Source organism: Lampris incognitus, chromosome 16 (genome assembly GCF_029633865.1).
Source record: "Lampris incognitus isolate fLamInc1 chromosome 16, fLamInc1.hap2, whole genome shotgun sequence".
NCBI lineage: Eukaryota > Metazoa > Chordata > Actinopteri > Lampriformes > Lampridae > Lampris > Lampris incognitus.
The window spans coordinates 15,777,893-15,796,412 of NC_079226.1; the positions used below are offsets into that span (position 1 = coordinate 15,777,893).

An 18,520-nucleotide genomic window follows, 5' to 3' on the forward strand; every position below is an offset into this window, starting at 1 on the left:
GGTTTGTGGCTTTAGATCTTTTGCTTCCATGTCTCCATCCATATTTTACCATTTGTATTCCTCCTAAATTTCCGTTGCATTAGCTGCAAAGATTTCACCATGGCCTAATTCAGCAGCATAAGACTAGAATAACTGGCATATGCATCAACATGTGTTCATTCTGTGTCAGCACAGAGTAGGGGGAAGTAGTGTTCAGAATAGGCCATTCTCAAGTCTAACTTTAATTTCTTTCAGCCACCACAGCCCTAATTTATCACCCTCTTTCTTCATCATCTCTGCTTTCTCCAGCTGCTTCTCATTACCGGCCCCTCTGTCTTTGGCTCTGGGATTGCGGTATGACCTTTAAACCCTCAAAGGAGCCCTGGAGCCCAGGTGAAGGGGAATCAGAGCTGGAGGAGCTCCTGGTTTTGGTCAACCCGTTGAAAGGAGGCAGTGTGACCAACCCTTGAAGATATATGGCCATGAGGGTTGACTGCCTAACCAAGTGGCCCCAGTGGGATCGAAGAAATCCAGGTTTAAGACCCTGCCATGGGCACGTAGAGGAAGACCTCGTGGTCTTGCCGAGTCACTCCAACTAACAGTGACATTTCATCATGGCACTTCAGCCCTGATTCATCCCCAAATAAATTATGATAGGTTCAGCTAGAAATTCACACTCATTTACAGTTTACGATGATTCACACTCTGTGATTAAAGCATTTGCATCCAAAATTACAGCCTGGCTCAGTTTATCACTGAGAGGCGGGGTATTACCATAAATGGTATTCTATTTAGTTTGGGATTTTTTTTCCTTTGAGTGAACGCTTCTCATTTGAAAGTACCTCAGGGATTTTTTAATTCAAGAGCCCCCCCCCCCAAAAAAAAGCCTTTGCAGTATATTCACCAGATAAAAAGTAGGACTCTTTCAGAATCTCACGATTTGATTTAGATTCTTGGGGTCATGATTTGATTGAAAATTAATTTTCGATTCGAAAGGATTCCCGAATCAAAATCGATTCTAGATTTGGTACATAGAGGTGCTAATTTCAGGATCTACCCCAGTCTGCTCTGTGCTAAGAAAGGTGGTGTGACATATTATGGAATGAAAGCAGACTGAAGTGTGTATAACATTATGTAGTTTTCATATTTGAAAAAGTAATATCAATCGATTGCAATAATGTGAACACACAAAGACAAACCTAACCTTTTTCAGTAAAAAACTGACGCGATGGTATGTCGTACTTTGGCTCAATTGTCTGGATCCTAAATCTAGAACCTTCATTGTTGACTACACTGTAGGGGCGCTAGTCTTTTGAAATGAAACAGGCGATGGAACTAGTTTTTCTTTTTTTTTTTTTTGCCCGTTCAGAATTGGCTGGGAGTTTGGTAAAGTGGTGCAGTGTGCGTTGGTTGTTTGTAAATGTTGTGGGAGGTCGTTGTTCCACTTCTTTCAACTCTGGGTGATGGCGTATGATGTGAGACCTAACATTTGTACTGTTCCCGGAATACTTAACTTTCGTTTTGCAAATCTTGCACATTGAATGAGTGATGTCAAGCTCCTTCTCCCCCGGGAGATTGCAAAATCCAAAATGCGCCCAAACGCTTGCCTTCAATGATGATGGGGCTGGCTGAACTTGTTGCCGCTCCATTTTCAGAAAGGCTAGCAAGAGCTATCATTAGCAGCAACTGACTAGCCACTGTCGTGTTTTCCGGAAGCCGTAACAGGTGCGGGGCAAGTCAACATTGCCAGCAGTGAGGAGGCTACTTGAGACTGGGAAAAAAAAAGTTTTTAAAAATCGATTTTTGGAATTTGTGAATCTATTCAGAATCGTGGAAGATACGCATCGCGATTCTAACGTGAATCGATTTTTTCCCCCACCCGTGATAAAAATTGCAAACACACAGAGGTAAATCTCTCAGTCCTAGCCTGCTATGGGTCCTAGCCTGCCCCCAAACTCAGTTAAGTGCCAACACATGCCTACAGATTAGCAGGGCTTTCCAGTGAGCAGGAGGCTTAGAAGAGGACACTGCTAATGTAAAGTGAAAGCTGTGTCCCCAAAGAGCTCCAGCTGGACCCAATGTTATTCAAAATGAATACGCTTCCTTATAAAACCACTTGCCCATACCCTCTCTTCACCCCTATGGCGTTGGTATATTCTTCACTACAGGACACCAGATACTTAAGTAATCAACACAAGCCTCAATTTCTACCATGTTTTTTTTTTACTTTTTCATTATAAAGAAAAAGATGCCTAAAACCATATTGCGGTGATGAGGCACTCTGAATACATGGACAGTTTTTCCTTGCATTTTCTATGCTGTCGGCTAGAACTGAAAAAGCACAAATCCTTATTAACAGATTAGCTCTGTAAGGGCTGTGATGGGAGCCCAGAAAATCTCCACCAAAAACTGCCTGAATCGCCATTAGTCATTCGGTAACAGAAGAGGAGGATGGGGTTAAGTCTTCAGCTGGGACTTGGTTTCACCCCAACAGGGCTTTTTCAAAGCGTTACAAGCAATTCTCATAGCACAGTTGGAAAAGCATTCTAAAAAATGTATAAGGCAAAGCTAAATGAAGTAGTGCAGAAACACTTGATATTAAGGCTCAAAGACAGAGGGGCATGACCTTCAAGCTTAGCTTAAATAAGACGCCTTACAAACTAAAGCCATTAAGAAGACAGCCTTTGTAATAAAGCTGAGGCTGCTACAATGTTTTGTTTATGGGTTAAAAGTTCTAACATGTGTCCACAACAAGCTATGGTTATTTCCAGCCCTTCTGTGACGTGAGCCAGGACTGTCCTGGTATCATTTTACTTCATGGAGAAGGGGAAAACCTCAGCTGTCTGTCTGAGATTCTCACATGTCCAATATGCCAGCCTTTCCATGCAACATGCTACTCCATTCCTCAGTTAAAATGAACTCCTCTCAACCATCAGTCAGTTTGAACCATTCAAAAATTTCCTAATATGATGTAATGACTGGGTTGGCACACAGATAATAATCATGTAACCACCATCATAGAATATCATCTGATTAAAATTAGATCAATAAGTAAATTAATATGACAAGGTGGAGGAAAAATAATTTTTCCATCCTTGTATCCTTTACAACAGTTTTAACAGCAATAGCTAAGTTGACATGCTATGCAAAATGGCCATGGATACAGTGACATTCAGTATTTGTGAAACATGCCAATTCCATCAAGCTGCCAAAGTAATCTGTAAACATACTGTAAAAACTCAGATCTACCCACCCAGATATAGCCACCATTATGACATCCGCAGACAAGCCCTTGGCTTCTTCTCCAAACAGGATTGTCCATAAGTTATGCTGTATAAGCGAGTACGTCTCATCCCTATTTCATCCTCTCGGGCACAACACACTGCACGGGCTGCTGTACAAAATTTCATTTTAAAACACCCTACTGTGTCCCGTCATCAGACAGCTGGTGTTGTGGTGTTAAGGACCAGGGGATGGCGGTAAATTCCTGGTTGTGCCAGGCCGACCACTGTGGCTGACAGCTCAGGAAAAACTCACCAGCCAGAAAATTGCCTGTGCATGGCTGTTGCTGATGATCTCCTTTTACTTTTACTGAGGATGACAGAGTCCATCAACTATATATCTTTAATGCCTATTCTTTAAATTACCAGCCAATAAGAATCCCTGTATGAGCCCTGTGAGAAGAGGAGGAAGCTGAACAATCATGACCCAATTTCCTCTCGGGGATGAATAAAGTATTTTCATTCTGATTCTGATACACTGTTATGAAGCCCACTAACATGAGACACCTCTTAAAAAGCGAAAGTGAGCACTATGAAGATAAAAAAACTAAGCTCACCAATAAATTAGAACTGAACATCCAGCCCCAAAACGCATATGTCCAAGCATAACTTACTTGAGACTTCCTCTTCTTCCGACTGAGGCTGCCTGTCCAGTCACTAAGGCGTCTGATACGGTTCTTGATGGATTCTTTCTTCTGGAAACTGAACTCTGGCCCAGACTGCTCCTGGTATTGGTCTAGGACAGGGTCTGGGTACTGGTCCAGGTCATCATCACTCATTGTGTGGGCTTTGGGCCTGCGACATGGCAAGGTGTATGATGAGTACTGCCGGGCCTCGGGACACTCTTCCTCTGCAGGCACATCAAGGACTGATGCTAGGGAGGCTCTATGTGGTCTGCGGCCTGATGGCGGAGCCTGGAATTGAGAGGACAGATCCTTGGCTGTGGGGAAGGTCGCAGCCATAGTGGGATCGCTGTAGAGGTCTGTGATAGACATGGGAGGTGACTGTTCTGTGAATGATTCTAGTTGGATTGGGGAGTGAACTAAAGTCCTGCCAGGGGGACAGGCCTGGTCCTGTTCACAAAGTTCAGTGCTTGGTCCCCAGGGCGAGTCATACCAGGAGCCTTCAGAGCTCAGGGAACTTCCCTTGCTGGTCCTGGCTGTAGAGGAGGTGGAGGCTGGCGGTGGACCACTGTGGTGACCCTCAGGCCTCCTACCACTGGAGCCTGGCAGACTTGAAGTGGAGGTAGACTCCAGGTTAGGGGAGAACTTGAGAAGCTGTACGGGGCCAGAGGCCTCATTCAGGAGAAGGGCACTGCCAGAATTGTTGGTGAACTCCACCCTCAGGCTTCCATCCTTCTTGATCACCACACGCGGGCTGCTCTGTTCCTCCAAACCCTCATGACCAGTACTGTGGCCGTTAAGCGAGTGGCCATTAAGCTCAGCACCATACGGATTGTCATAGTCATCAGGCATATGCCTCCTTGGTACATTTAATACAGGGGATCCATGCCAGCGATGTTCATTTGGACTGGTCCTAGCACCCTTAGAAATGTAGTCATAGTGCCGGGTGGAGTAGGGCTGGCGGCTTTTGGAAGGAGACAGACAGCCACGACCAACAGATCTGGCCTTATACCCAGAGCCCCCAGGGGTATTTTTCCACCATGTATGGGGTGATAGGCCGTCCTCTTTGGTTGAGCGGAATTTAAGTGAATATGGCTTTTGTTTCCCTGGGAAGATAAAGCTGCTGCCTTTGGGACCCTGAATACTATACTGGCTCTCTGAATTCCCCATTGCTGTCTGAAAGAGAGAGAAAAAAAAGATTAAATGTTTCTTATTGCCATTAACCTCATGTTACTAGTAAATTTATGATACTGTTTATATAACTCATGGCCAACCTAAATGACACTGACATATCACACGCTGTTGTAAAAGTAAAATATATTCATAATGCAGCTTGCAGATGGTGATCCTGTTTGTGATACAAAATGAAAATGATCGTCTTGTGACATGACCCCAGTTGATGTCTGTGCCATTATACTGAGTAATGACTTGTAAGTCAAAATGGTTGTTCTCAACAAGCTTGTACAGTAAGCACCTTGGAACATATTTTTCAGTGGCTGTTTACTGACAAACAGGACAAAGCAGGTCACCCTAATGCCACACAAAGAGCACAGATATTCACATTTCAAATGCATCATCCATTCATACTCAACATCTGTTAAATGACCCTACAAGGACCAACCCACTTTCATTTTACTACATTCTTCTTAACTTCTCTATGGAAAGTCAGGTGTGACCATGGCCATGGCCTGTTACACGTGTTCTGAGGCAAGCAAAAATCACTTCCACACTTTCCGAACATATTTAAGTTTGTGACGGAGAGCCAGGAGTGGACAGATATCTAAGAACAGATTTCATGCTAGCTAACTGTATTGTCGTGTTTATATGACAAGTGTGGCAGGACACCTGTTGACATGCTGGAGCACAACACAATGTGGTGACATAATAGCTTCAGTTAACACAAGACACCTTCAACCGTTTTCAAATCTTGGCGTTGGCCGTACTAAGCAGCTTATGAAATGTCAGACTCACCTGTTCTAAAGTCTCTCCTCAGAGTGTAGCTCGTCCGCAGGCATGTCTACTTGCGCCCCATCTCTTGAAAACGGCTCTTTGCTTCAGTGTCCACCTCATCTGAGAGAGAAACACAGACAAGGGTTTGGTTAGCTGCTAGTCTTTTACCAAAGGTTTGGTTAGCTGCTAGTCTCCTGCCACGGTGACAGTTTGCCTTGTAATGAATGCCTGGTTTGATAACGGGTGCGCCAATTAGAGAGCAGTCCTAATCCTCCAGCTCGAAGGACACCATTTACTAAATAAGCACTGTAGTCACTCCCTATTCACATAAACAAAACCAGATTAATACTCAGACCCATTCAGATGGACTCAAGAGTGCCTATTTAACTGTACTGTACAATCATCTAAACATAAAGAAAGGCCATACCTCTTCACAGTTGTGAGACAAGCAACGGAAAAGAGGGAATAAAAAGTCAGAAGGAAGAAAGCATCCACCGTGAAAAAAAGACAAAAAAGAAGAGAAACTTTTCTTGGCTGGAGCAGCAAATACGTCCTGTACTGTGGACTCAAATCACCGACAGTATCCACACATTCAACTAAGCTAAGCTCTGTAGAAGACGGCACAGTGCAGTGCCACCCTGGCCTGATGATTACTGTAAAAAGTCACTCCACCCCTCTAAGTCTTACCCCTCTGGTCCGTCCCACCAAACTAAACATTACTCGCATTTTTCCGACTCTGCACAACTCAATGATGTCGTCTTTGATCGAGGTTTGGAAAGTGTTTGAAAGCCAGCTACAGTTTACCCCGCTGTTTATTTTTAAATGCTGGAATTCTAGCTCGATCCCTCTTTTTTTTTTCCCTTCACTCCTTGCCGCCAAATTTGTTCAGGGGGCAGGGTTCCAAACCTACAGACGTCTGGAGAGTTTTCTTTGCCACCATACTGGGCATCCTCTATGAAGCAGCATGACTCCACTGTGTGTAATATAACCCTCTTAACATGCATGTAGCTCATACCCCAGGAAGGCTTTCACATAGCACAAATACCCACAGCACCTACAGCATGTGTGAGGTTACCAGTGCCAAAAGACCTAACCTTCAGGATTAAGTGATCTAAAGCATTAAGAGAGTTTACCGCTGCGGCCCCTGCTTAGATGTACCTTGACTTGCGAGGTAGGAATTAAAGGAGTGTTGGCTGACCGTGCAACAAAACACACAGGTTGAGAGGGGGATGTCTGGCAATTTAAATGGTCTGAGAGAAACGCAAATATAGCACTAAGGCTTTTAAAGCTCTGGATTGAGACGAAGGTCAAGTTTCAGCATCACCAAAAAAAAAAAAAAGACCCAGCAAGTGTATCGAGGAGCCAGTTGAGGATAATAGTACTCTAATCCTACTAGTCTGCCAAGTCTAATTGTGTTTCATGGAAGGGGGAAAAAGCAACTAATGACTCAGAACATTGCTGGAGACCATCACACGAAAGCAGCTCCAACGGTTGGCCAGAGAACACTTACTGGATTACTAATGAACTTGAAACAGCGCACTGAGATGCTGAGAGGGTTAATCCAACACTTGCCACCTTCGTTATGAGTGAGACGAGGAGAGGAAAAACACGAAGGCGGATAGCGGCAAGACATGCTTGTACCCATGTGACCTTAATTTGCCCAACAGAGCATAAATCAAATCAGCTTTACTCGCCGCAAGTTCCCCAACACGCCGAAAGTTACACATTAGTTGGACATTAAGCCTCGCCAACATCGGTCATGGGTCCATGGTCAACCACACTTGACTGCACGTCACTAAGCAATCAAGTTGTCCTCATTATCCCAAGGTAGCTGTGGGAAAACTGGAATACTTTCCCATGTAACCACATTTCCCCAGTCGCCCTTCCATCTGATGCCTCAAACGTAGTGTACACGTCCAACATTTGACCCTCTGACTCCATCCACATCACAGATAGCGACGAGCCCAGAAAGCGGAAAAACTTTCGAGCAATTTGTCTCACACCTGGCGGCTAAAAAGTGAGAGAAAGGGTCGAAGGCTCCCTCCACAGGGGTGAGCAAAACCTAAACAAAACTCTTTTTCTAGAGTAAAGCAGCTGCAACCTGTGCCAGGGGTGAGTATAAAGCTAGATGTCACACTTGTCACAATGACCGCTTTCTTTCAGCACCGCCACCGACACATCTCACAAAGTTTATTCAGACAAAGCAGGGCTTAGAGTATGAAAGGTTTTAAGGCGTGCCAGTACATATACAGACACACACACACACAAACACACACACTTGCCTTCTGCTGCGGGTCGGACTAGAGTATTGTGGCATCATTTCAGAAGAACAACAAGACAAGTCTTCCCTTCAGCTGCACATACAGCGTTCACTCTGAACTCTCCCTCCCTCCTCCTTTTCAGCCCTCTTGTTTTCCTAAACAGGCTTCCCTACAGGCCATCTGCTCCGGGGGCAAGGGACCACTGCCACCCTCCATTCCCCTACACACCCCATGACCTGGCATTCTTCTCCTTCTGCCCCAGGATGGCTCCCATGCAGGCTGTGCGAGTGTGTGTGGACCCACAGCTAATTGAGTGAAAGAAGGGGCACATCATCATGGTATAAACATAGCTGGTAGATGCAGTGGTGGCAATAACCATGAATTTCTCTCACCATGTGTCCATAAAAACCTCTCTCTCGGTCTTTCTATCTCAAACACACACGCAAGCTGAAGAAACCAAGTAAACAATTCTCGGCCCATTGTCCTCGCAGGTGAACTTGAGAAATGGCGCTGCAGGAAGAAACTATTGACGCAGCAGCGTGAAGCACAAGGCTGGTCCCCGGAGAACTGAGCTTCACGCCTCACAGTTCACATCGTGATGCTGCTGGTGCAGCTTTTAACCCACTCCGCCTCAGTTCTGCTTAAAAAGCTTACTGGACTTTTTACACGCTGCCTTAGAGTACACACTATATATTAAAAAAAAAACTCCCAAGAAAATAAAGGCTAAGCAAAAAAGTAGTCTTAGAAAGGTGTAAGTGGTATTTGGGTACGATCTTCCACGTGGTAATCGTGTAGTTATGACAGAAATCATAAGTCAGCAGCACAACGATGACAAGCAGAGCGGCTGTGGAGTAACGGTGGCTAATCTGGTTTCACGGCTTTTGATTTCTTTTGCTCGCCGTGAGGTCATTTGTTAGCTGCGGCGACTGCGAGCGCAATCGTGTTGCCTTCCTCCTGTCAAATCACAGCGGCTGGGATCCGTCTCTTATCACTCTCTCCCGGCGTGGTGACAACCGCTCTCCGAAAGGAGCGCTGCATTAACTCCGGCAACTTTTAAATGGCGGCTCAGCTCAGATGTATGCAAACATCCCACAAGGCCGTTCAGGACGAGGCGGGAGGAAGAGCAGCGATCCGGATGCTGCATGTTTCCATTCAACTTTACTGAATAATTAAATGCTGCGTGAAATAACATCGTGAATTAAGGTGCGTTTCCATCAGATCTACTCAACCAAATACCCTGAACATAGACCTGCATGTCCTACGTCCAGACAGAACCAAAGACGGATCGGTCAAGATGAAGGAACAGCTGAACATGTGCAAAGTTTGATTTGCATTTGATTTTTTTTTTTAATTCGGCGACTCCATTACCAATGCAATTTATCACATTTTTATTGATTTTTTTTTAACCACCTCAGAAGAGCGTAAGAACCTATATGGGAATTTTGAGGGTTTTATTTAATATTTGCCAGTCTAATTCAAGCGTTTTTTCTTCAAAATGAGAAAATTCACATTAAAACACTCGGATGGAAACACGGTTAGTGCTGTTGGAGCTGAAGACCTGGACCGCCTCCTGCCGAGTTCTGTTGTAGAACTAGATTTCAAGTATCCTGTAGCTGTTTGCTTATGAGCAGAACGCTCTATCTATGAATCACTCGCTGTAAACCTATATTACTGTGTGGTGGATTTGACTGTGTTGCCAAGGCCGCTGAACATCCATCAAAGTGCTTGTTAGTGTCCTTTGGACTTTTTCATTATACATTTAGGAGGTCTCTGCCTGGCTCCGGACCAAAAATGACATGGCGCCTTCTGAATGATTTGCACAAATATCCTGTTGCCATCTCATGGTTGATGCCAAGAGAGTCAAAACATTTCCAAACACTTTCCCATACAACGTGGCCCCACTTAGTGTACACCAATTGCACGTCTGCCAACTGAAACATGGGATAGTAATTATAAACTGGGTGGTACTTATCAAACCCAATTATGCTCATTAAACACGAGAGAGAGAGAGAGAGAGAGAGAGAGAGAGAGAGAGAGAGAGAGAGAGAGAGAGAGAGAGAGACTGCACATGCGAGAGTAAGGCATCAAGTGCTGACAGTACTGAAACACACAACAAAGTGATGGTCGGCGCAGATTGTGTAAGGTCACTTTCTCAATGTATCGTCTACAGAAGCCTTAGACAGCCATGGCAGACCCACATTCCTGAAACAGAAACTACTATCAGACAAATACAGCTGTATCCAACACACACACACAGACACACACACACACACACACACACACACACACACACACACACACACACACACACACACACCTGGGCATCTGGACTAAAGACGAAGGTTTCAGAACACCAGTCTGCCTCTTCATTTGGTAAATGGTAAAAACAAAGGTAGAGGAAGATAAAACACAGAGACCAAAACCTCCCTTACCTCCATGAAACCAGCTTTAATCTAAGGGCTCTTTGAAGAGCTGGGGAGGAGAATGTAAGCTGGTGCTCTCTGATCTCAAAGTGGATTCTCCCTGCAAAGGCCTGTTTAGTCTTAAAGCAACACACACACACACACACACACACACACACACACACACACACACACACACACACACACACACACACACACACACACACACACACACACTAAGTGACTCAACACATCAGGAACCACGTGGAAACTCCCTGCCCGGTTCTTACATCCATCACTAATCCCAGTCCCCACAAGATACCCTGGGGGCAATGGAGTGCAAAGAGGAGGAGGAGGGGGAGGGGGAGGAGAAGGAAAAAGTTAGAGTGCGCCTCAGAAGAACTCCCCAAAAAAAGATGCAAAGGATGCTTTAAGTGTTTCTTTTGAGAAAGAAAAAAGAAAGAAAGAATAAAAATAGAAAATAGAGCTAACTCACACTACTTTTTTCCTATATCCAGCTTTTCCGTTGGCTAGGCTTGGAGGATGCAGCGCTCGCTACAGCCAAGGTGGTTTTCCATGGCTGTTTGAGGCAGCTGGGCGAGACATGCTGGCGTATAACGGCTGCAGCGCTGCCTGGGAGGCGGGGGGGCTGCTCTTGTCTGACCCTAAAATACCACAATGACCCCAAGAGGGGGGCAGAGAGGCACGCTGCTACTGGAGAGGCAGAAAGAGAATGTGTGTAGGAGAGAGAGAGAGAGAGAGAGAGAGAGAGAGAGAGAGAGAGAGAGAGAGAGAGAGAGAGAGAGAGAGAGAGAGAGAGAGAGAGAGAGAGAGAGCGAGAAACAGTCAAAACTGTGTCTGTGTGGAAGAGAGAGAGAGAGAGAGAGAGAGAGAGAGAGAGAGAGAGAGAGAGAGAGAGAGAGAGAGAGAGAGAGAAACATACAGGGAGTTGAGCGTCAAAGACAGGAAAAAGGAGAGATATCAACAGGCAGAATGGGAGGTGTGGGGGGGGGGGTGCTGCTAGGATGTAAAGGCACCAACCAGATCTGCATCTCATTTTTAAGAAACCAGTTAAAATACCGGGGGGGGGGAAAAAAAAAGACTTTTGTGCTCCAATGTGCTCAAAATGCTAAACCTAAGCTTTAACCCCAAACTGTGACCACTGTGGGTCTAAAGCACACACATGCCTCCATTTATCTATGGTTCACATAGCTGTGGTCTCACAGTTAAACTGGACCCAGTTGGAAAGCTGCACCATAACACAAAATCATAACTGAGGGGGACGACGCCAAAAAGCTGCCTCCGATCCTCTGGCCAGCTAGTTGTTTGTTTCACAGAAGCCGAGCGTATAAATCTGGTGTTTGCACACACACATGCATCACTGCTGTGGAAAACACTGGTAACTGGATAACTACATTTCTCAAGTCGTTTTTTTTTAATACAAGAAAATGTGGCTTGCAAACTGTTAAGTCTTGTCCGCGCCATGTGCTTGCGAGAACAGCTGGATGATGCTTTTCCATCCGCCAGCTGCCCGGCCTGAGAGACTTCAGCGCCACAGAAACAGCCAACAACGTGAGCAGCGTTCACCGAGGCAAAAAAAACAACATTGTGAACAGCACAATAGTCCCTGCAGCCTTGTCTGGGCTCCTCTCAAAGGCCTTTGTCCGACATCGGATGGACGCCGCTAAAGGGTCTGGCTGGGATGGAGACGCATAAAGAGGGTGAGGGACTAGGAACCAAAGTGAGAGGCGAGGAGGAGTCGTGTTATGCATATTCATAGAGAGCAGGTGTCTGGTCAGAGCCTGGCGAGTTCAGCGGACTGACCTCTAATTAAGATCAATTACGGCCCTCAACGAGGTCTCAGCGGCAAAAATCAAATATGCCGGTAATCGGATTCGGTGCAGCGGAGCGATGGACACGTGTCACCATCGTCACCGTTGAACGAACAGAACCCTTGACGGTGACAACTGAAGGGCACATTGGACTAGGGCGATACGGAAAATATTTTAACCATACTGATATCGAATTTCACCCGACGATAGCATGCAAATATACCATATCCAAGAATATGACCGAGCACACTGAACTAGATTTGCTCCAGCATCCCTGTGACCCTGAGAGCAGGATAAGCGGTTTGGATAATGGATGGATGGTGCCATTAAGTATAATATCAAACTAAAAACTCAATACGCCCCCGTAGTTCAGACCTCATTTTGTGAGAGGGTTTTATACAATACATTCTTTTTATCATTAATTTAGACAACACTACTATGTATCACAATATGACAATATCCGAACGTCATCCCAATGCGATACCCACTGAAACACGATAAATGATAATAGTGAATTACTGGCCGGCACGACGCTGACTGTGCTACATGATGGTAGCGATGCCCTGCAGGTACTATAATGCTCTTTTCCGGACAGAAATGTTGACAGTACGGCAAAGGGGATCTGAAACTGAAAGCGCTGCTCACTTTACGGTCTTACTCAGACATTCAAGTGTGGCAAAAGCCGCCCAGAAAACACCGAAATCTGGACAAAAGTAGACTCTCGGATGAAGAGAAGAATCGAGGGGGGGGCTACTGTAGTCCAAGGTGAGACCGGGTTTAAGAAAGACACTTTATTTGACATTGTATTCTTACAATGAATGTGTTCTCTGCATGTAACCCATCCTATTGTATAGGGGCAGTGGGCAGCTGCAGCGCCCGGGGACCAACTCCAGTTCTTCTTGCCATTGCCTTGCTCAGGGGCACTGGCGGGACTATTAACCCTAACATGCATGTCTTTTTGATGGTGGGAGGAAACCGAGGAAACCCACACACACGGGGAGAACATGCAAACTCCACACAGAAAGGACCTGGGACGGCCTGAGGTTCGAACCCAGGACCTTCTTGCTGTGGGGAAACAGTGCCCAGTGGTTAGCACCATTTAAGAGTCCATTATCAAAGTTTTGAGGGGACTTGTACTTTCAAACCCCAGAAGCCCCCGGTGATGGTAAGCCTCATAATACCCACAATACTACCCCCCATGTCACTCGGGTCCCCTCCTTTGCTCGATAATGACAGCATGATAAGCTCCAGGTCTCAGGTTTAGCCTTTTCAACCGCTATTGCCCAAGCTTGCCTGCTTCTAGAGAGCCACTTTTCCCCTCGCACGCCTCCTCTCCTCCCATCTCCAACCACAAATACTACAGGTGAGCCAACAGAGGGCCGTGAATTCACTTTCAGATGGCAAAACGTAAAGGTGGGGTTGGCCTCAGGGCAGAGAGGCCCACACTTCCACCGCTTGCCCTGACCTGAAATAGTGGGTGGGTCCTTTTAACGTGTATGATTGCGATAACTTTTGTAGTATACAAGGTCTTAGAAAGAAGACCAGAATCTTATTTCACGGCATTTAACCGTCGATCTTCCTCGCTCAAAGCGCCATTAAACGGAGAGCCGCGGCGCAACTCTCAGACTCCTCGGTCTCTCGTATGTTCCCAATGATTCAGGGATGCTTAATTTGAATGGATGTGATTACTTTGGTGAGGCTGGAAAGGTACATGCTTTAATTCTCTGTGTAAATGATTTTGTGACGCCGTGCTATAGAGATGGGGGCGAAATTATGTCGCATTTAATCTCGGCTAACATCACACGCCAGCTTGCTATGAAAAACTGACACTTGTGGGACCAAGATATCAAAAGGTGTGTGTGCGTGTGTGTGTGTGTGTGTGTGTGTGTGTGTGTGTGTGTGTGTGTGTGTGTGCAGAAGAGTCAGGTTTTCTTAATTCTGGATGCAAATACCTCTCGTCTCCCAGCCGAGTAGTGTATCAGATCTACTCCTGCAGCCGGAGGCAATTCATGAATTGCAGCCATTGATTAACCCACTCCCAGGGAAGGACGAGACTTTGGCTAGGGAGGAATAAATTGATCTTAATTGCTCTCTTTAGCTGAAAGGGGGGGGAGACTGCCACGCCCCCAAATATAGATCAGCGACACCGAGTGATGAATTACACCTAGAGAGCAAGGCAGGGGGGAGATAAGGGGGACAGAACAGACGGGCGGAATTTGTTTAAGCTGGGATCTGTCAGATCGGGGTGAAAGGTCAGCTCTTTTGTTTGATGCATTGCCCCCCCCACCCCCACACACCACCCCCAGCTAACCCCACCTCTTCAGCTTTCTAAGTCTGTGGCCGTATTTAGCAGAGGAAGAATACGAATCCACTCTCAGGTTGAACCCTCTATTCACCGGGAATGACGACTGACCCGATCAGGACCGAAGCCGTACTCGTACCAACACCCAGCGCTCTCGCCACACCCCGTCCCAGCGAGAGGTTTAATGTGACGTGTTCTCACCGTTCAAATAAGCCGCCCTGCAGAAAAAACACACATGTAAATAAATCAGTAGCCGAAACCTTAGAAATGTGTTTCATCCAACTCCAGCACTTCTCCCTCCTCCTCCCCCTCCTCCGCGTCCCTGCTCGTCTCCCGGCTTCTCCCGCTGCCAGTTCTGTTTAGTCCCGACACATCAGCGCTCTTGTCAGACACACGGCCCACAAGTCCCGCAGTCCGACGCTCACTTCAGATCAACTAGAAGCTGCCGACACACGCCGGCCCACCGGTAACACAGCAGCGTGTGCGTTTGTCTCCATCTGACTGCATCTGTTCAGCCTGTGTGTGTGTGTGAAAATGCCTTAAGTGTGTGTGTGTGTTTGAAAATGCCTTAAGTGTGTGTGTGCGCATACTAGGCTGTACCAGTGTTGTCTTTCTGAGAACAGCACCAGTGAAGTCGTAAGTCAGAAACGGGGTGTGAACATCTTCTCATGCTTTGTTTGGTGTAGAGTTGTAAGCACTGCCTCTGAACATCCCCAGGGAGTTGTCGGGATCCACCTTCCTAGCTGCTGTCAGTGTGTGTGTGTGTGTGTGTGTGTGTGTGTGTGTGTGTGTGTGTGCATGCTTGTTTGACATGACATGAGGAGAAATAGTGTGCGTCTTGCCGTTGTGAGGTTTTGAGTGTGGTAGAGAAGGTATCGGAGAGTGGAGTAGTGTGTAGGTGTGATTCAGAATGAGTGAGTGTATGTCTTTGTGTGTAGCTATAGTGTTGACGTACACACGTACAAGCGCATGCTGGCTGCACTAGGAATTTGGTTGCAATCAAGTTGTGGGAATATCTATCATTAAGGGAGCAAGCCAGATAACTCTGGCCCTAGTTCAAAGGAACGATGTGTGTGTGTGTGTGTGTGTGTGTGTGTGTGTGTGTGTGTGTGTGTGTGTGTGTCTGTGTGTGTGTCTGTGTGTGTGTCTGTGTGCCAGTACATTGATGCATGTGTGTAAATTTACTTCAAAGACTTTAACCCTCAAAACGACCTCTCTCTGTCCATTAAGCTGCTTAATTAGGAGAAAAGCTGACGGAATGCTGATTTTCACCTGCAGTCTTCCAGCTGTTTACAGACACACACACACACACCCACCCACACACACACACACACGTCATCTGCTCGAACCAGTGTGAATGTTTTACTGGGTACGCCATGCCCTGAGTCAGAAATGACTTGCTATACCACATTAGAACAGACCTCCCGCCGCAGTTTTCACTACGTGCTGGAGAAGAAGACCTAACATCCAGGTCAGGTCCCAGCACAAGGAAGACCTTTAAGAACCTCTGTCACGGGCATCCGCGTAGCGTAGCGGTCTACTCCGTAGCCTCCCGACACGGGGACCGCCAGGTCGAGTCCCCGTGTTACCCCCGGCTTAGTCGGGCGTCCCCACAGACACGATTGGTCGTGTCTGCGGGCGGGAAGCCGGATGTGGGCATGTGTCCTGGTTGGGGTGCCTGTTCAGGGGGGAGGAGGAACGGTGATCCTCCCACGCGCTACGTCCCCCTGACGAAACTCCTCACCGTCAGGTGAAAAGAAGCAGCTGGCGACTCCACGTGTATCGGAGGAGGCGTGTGGTGGTCTGCAGCCCTTCCCGGATCGGCAGAAGGGGTGGGGCAGCGACCGGGATGGCTCGGAAAAGTGGGGTAATTGGCCGGATACAACTGGGCAGAAAAAGGAGGGGGGGGCCTCTGTCACTGAGAAACAGCAACAATGGGTCTGGAGGTGCACTGACTGAGACATCTCTGACAGGAAGGCGGTGGAGCCACAGCCTCCATCAGCTCGGTGCTGGGACAGCCAAGGCCCAGATAAGAGGCCCTAAGGCTCCTTGGAAAAATGAGTCTAAACCCAGCCCTGCAAAGGAGGTCAGGACATGGCTGCTCAGTATGACAACTCCTCAACAGGGGAAGGAAATCTAGAAGAGGAGGTAATTCGATAAGAGACAAGTACAGAAAAGTTTTCTCTCGAGGTGAAGACGGGGGGAAACGAAAAACTTTAAGATTAGCGGGGGAGGGAGCTCGGCACGGCTTACTGAACCCTTCGCCATTATCACGCGAGACTAAACCTTCACCTCGGCTCCACGCTTCGGTTAAGGTTCGCACAGACCCCGTGTACCCACGTGTCTGACGGTGGCATAATTCACCGGCGTCAAATCTTTTCATAAACTGTATTGTCTCCGCTGAAATTGACTCCGGCTGTCCAATTGTGCGCTGCGGGACGATCCGTCATCTGGCATGTGGCGCGAGGCCCGGTGATTAATTCGATCGGCTCTCAGCTCGCTCGCTCATTACCATAACAGCATCCGCTGTAGTGTACTGCACCAGACAGGCAGACACATTCTGGGCTGCCCGAGGTAATCCATCAGAGAAAATTGACCAGCATGCCACAATACCGGTCACTCCGGGGCCGGCGGCTGAGCGACAAACGGAATCACGGGAGAATCCGGGAAAACAATGATGTACTGGGGATTTGAGAGGACACGGACTCGTGTGTGCACAATCATCGATGCATGCGTGCACGTACAGACACAAATACGCTCTTGCATAATGTCATCTGTGCTGTTAAGACACACACACACACACACACACACACACACACACACACACACACACACACACACACACACACACACACACGAGTGCAAACGTGCACGGAAAAAAAGCAAGACTACACACAGAAAGACACTATTAATCGTTCAGTACCAAAGGAAGACTGATGGTGGTAGTGTGTGTGTGTGTGGGGGGGGGGGGTCAGAAGTCAGTTGACTAACGATTTGACAAGGACAAAGCAAATCATTGCAAATGGCTGTAAATGAAATAACACAAAAACTGTGACCTCCAATCACACAGCTCGACTTTAGTGACCACACGTCTATTTGGGGTAGTAGGACAAACTAGTGGGTCTGCCCTTCTTCCAGCAGAGAGAGAGAGAGACACACACACACACACACCTGTTAAAACTGCTACACACTGCTGCTGGGGAAGGCTACATAGTCTGCATCCATATGCCGTATGTCTCTCTCCGTTTAGCTCTCCCTTTGTCTCTCTCGCTTTGCGTCTCCCAGTCTCTCTGTGTCCGTGTGCTGCTTTCGGTGTGTGTGTGTGTGTCTCTCTTTGCATCTATCTTTCTTCAACTCTTTGTGTGTGTCTGTGTGCATGAGTGCATATGTGTGTGTGTGTGTGGGGGGGGGGGGGCCAAAACCTTATCCCCATCAATCACTGCCAAAGACATAAATCATCCCCGCTGCATTCTCGAGTAGCTCCGACACCAGAGGGAACCTACCCTTGCATCCCTCCCCACTGAGAGAGCCCCCTTTCTGGGTCCACTATACCGCCTGACACCCCGAAACCCAGTTCATCGACTTCAGACATTAAACTATATTTAGAAACACCTGGCAGCATGGGGATGACGGATCACCTAAGTGGGCTTTGAGCATAGAAAGCCACAGAACAGATTGACACTAATTTATATATATATATATATATATATATATATATATATATATATAAACACACACACACACACACACACAGAGCTGATGATTGCGTATGGCATGAAACAGGCTTGTGCCGTCTCATAAAGAATTTACTTGACTCACTTGATTATATATATATATATCCATCCATCCATTATCCAAACCGCTTATCCTGCTCTCAGGGTCGCAGGGAT

The 18,520-nt window shown here is 46.8% G+C and overlaps 1 protein-coding gene across 2 annotated transcripts in view; it reads right to left on the reverse strand.

Annotated features, from left to right (window-relative positions):
- The window catches only part of tiam2a (TIAM Rac1 associated GEF 2a), a 90,910-nt gene that overhangs the window by 56,268 nt on the left and 16,122 nt on the right, over positions 1–18,520 (reverse strand). For both annotated transcript variants that reach the window (XM_056295561.1, XM_056295562.1), the window contains exons 2-3: positions 5,855–5,953; positions 3,875–5,059 (exon numbers count right to left, since the gene is read on the reverse strand). In XM_056295561.1, the coding sequence (XP_056151536.1) occupies positions 3,875–5,053 (1,179 nt within the window). In that variant the 5' untranslated portion in view covers positions 5,054–5,059; positions 5,855–5,953. The remainder of the gene's footprint in view (positions 1–3,874; positions 5,060–5,854; positions 5,954–18,520) is intronic.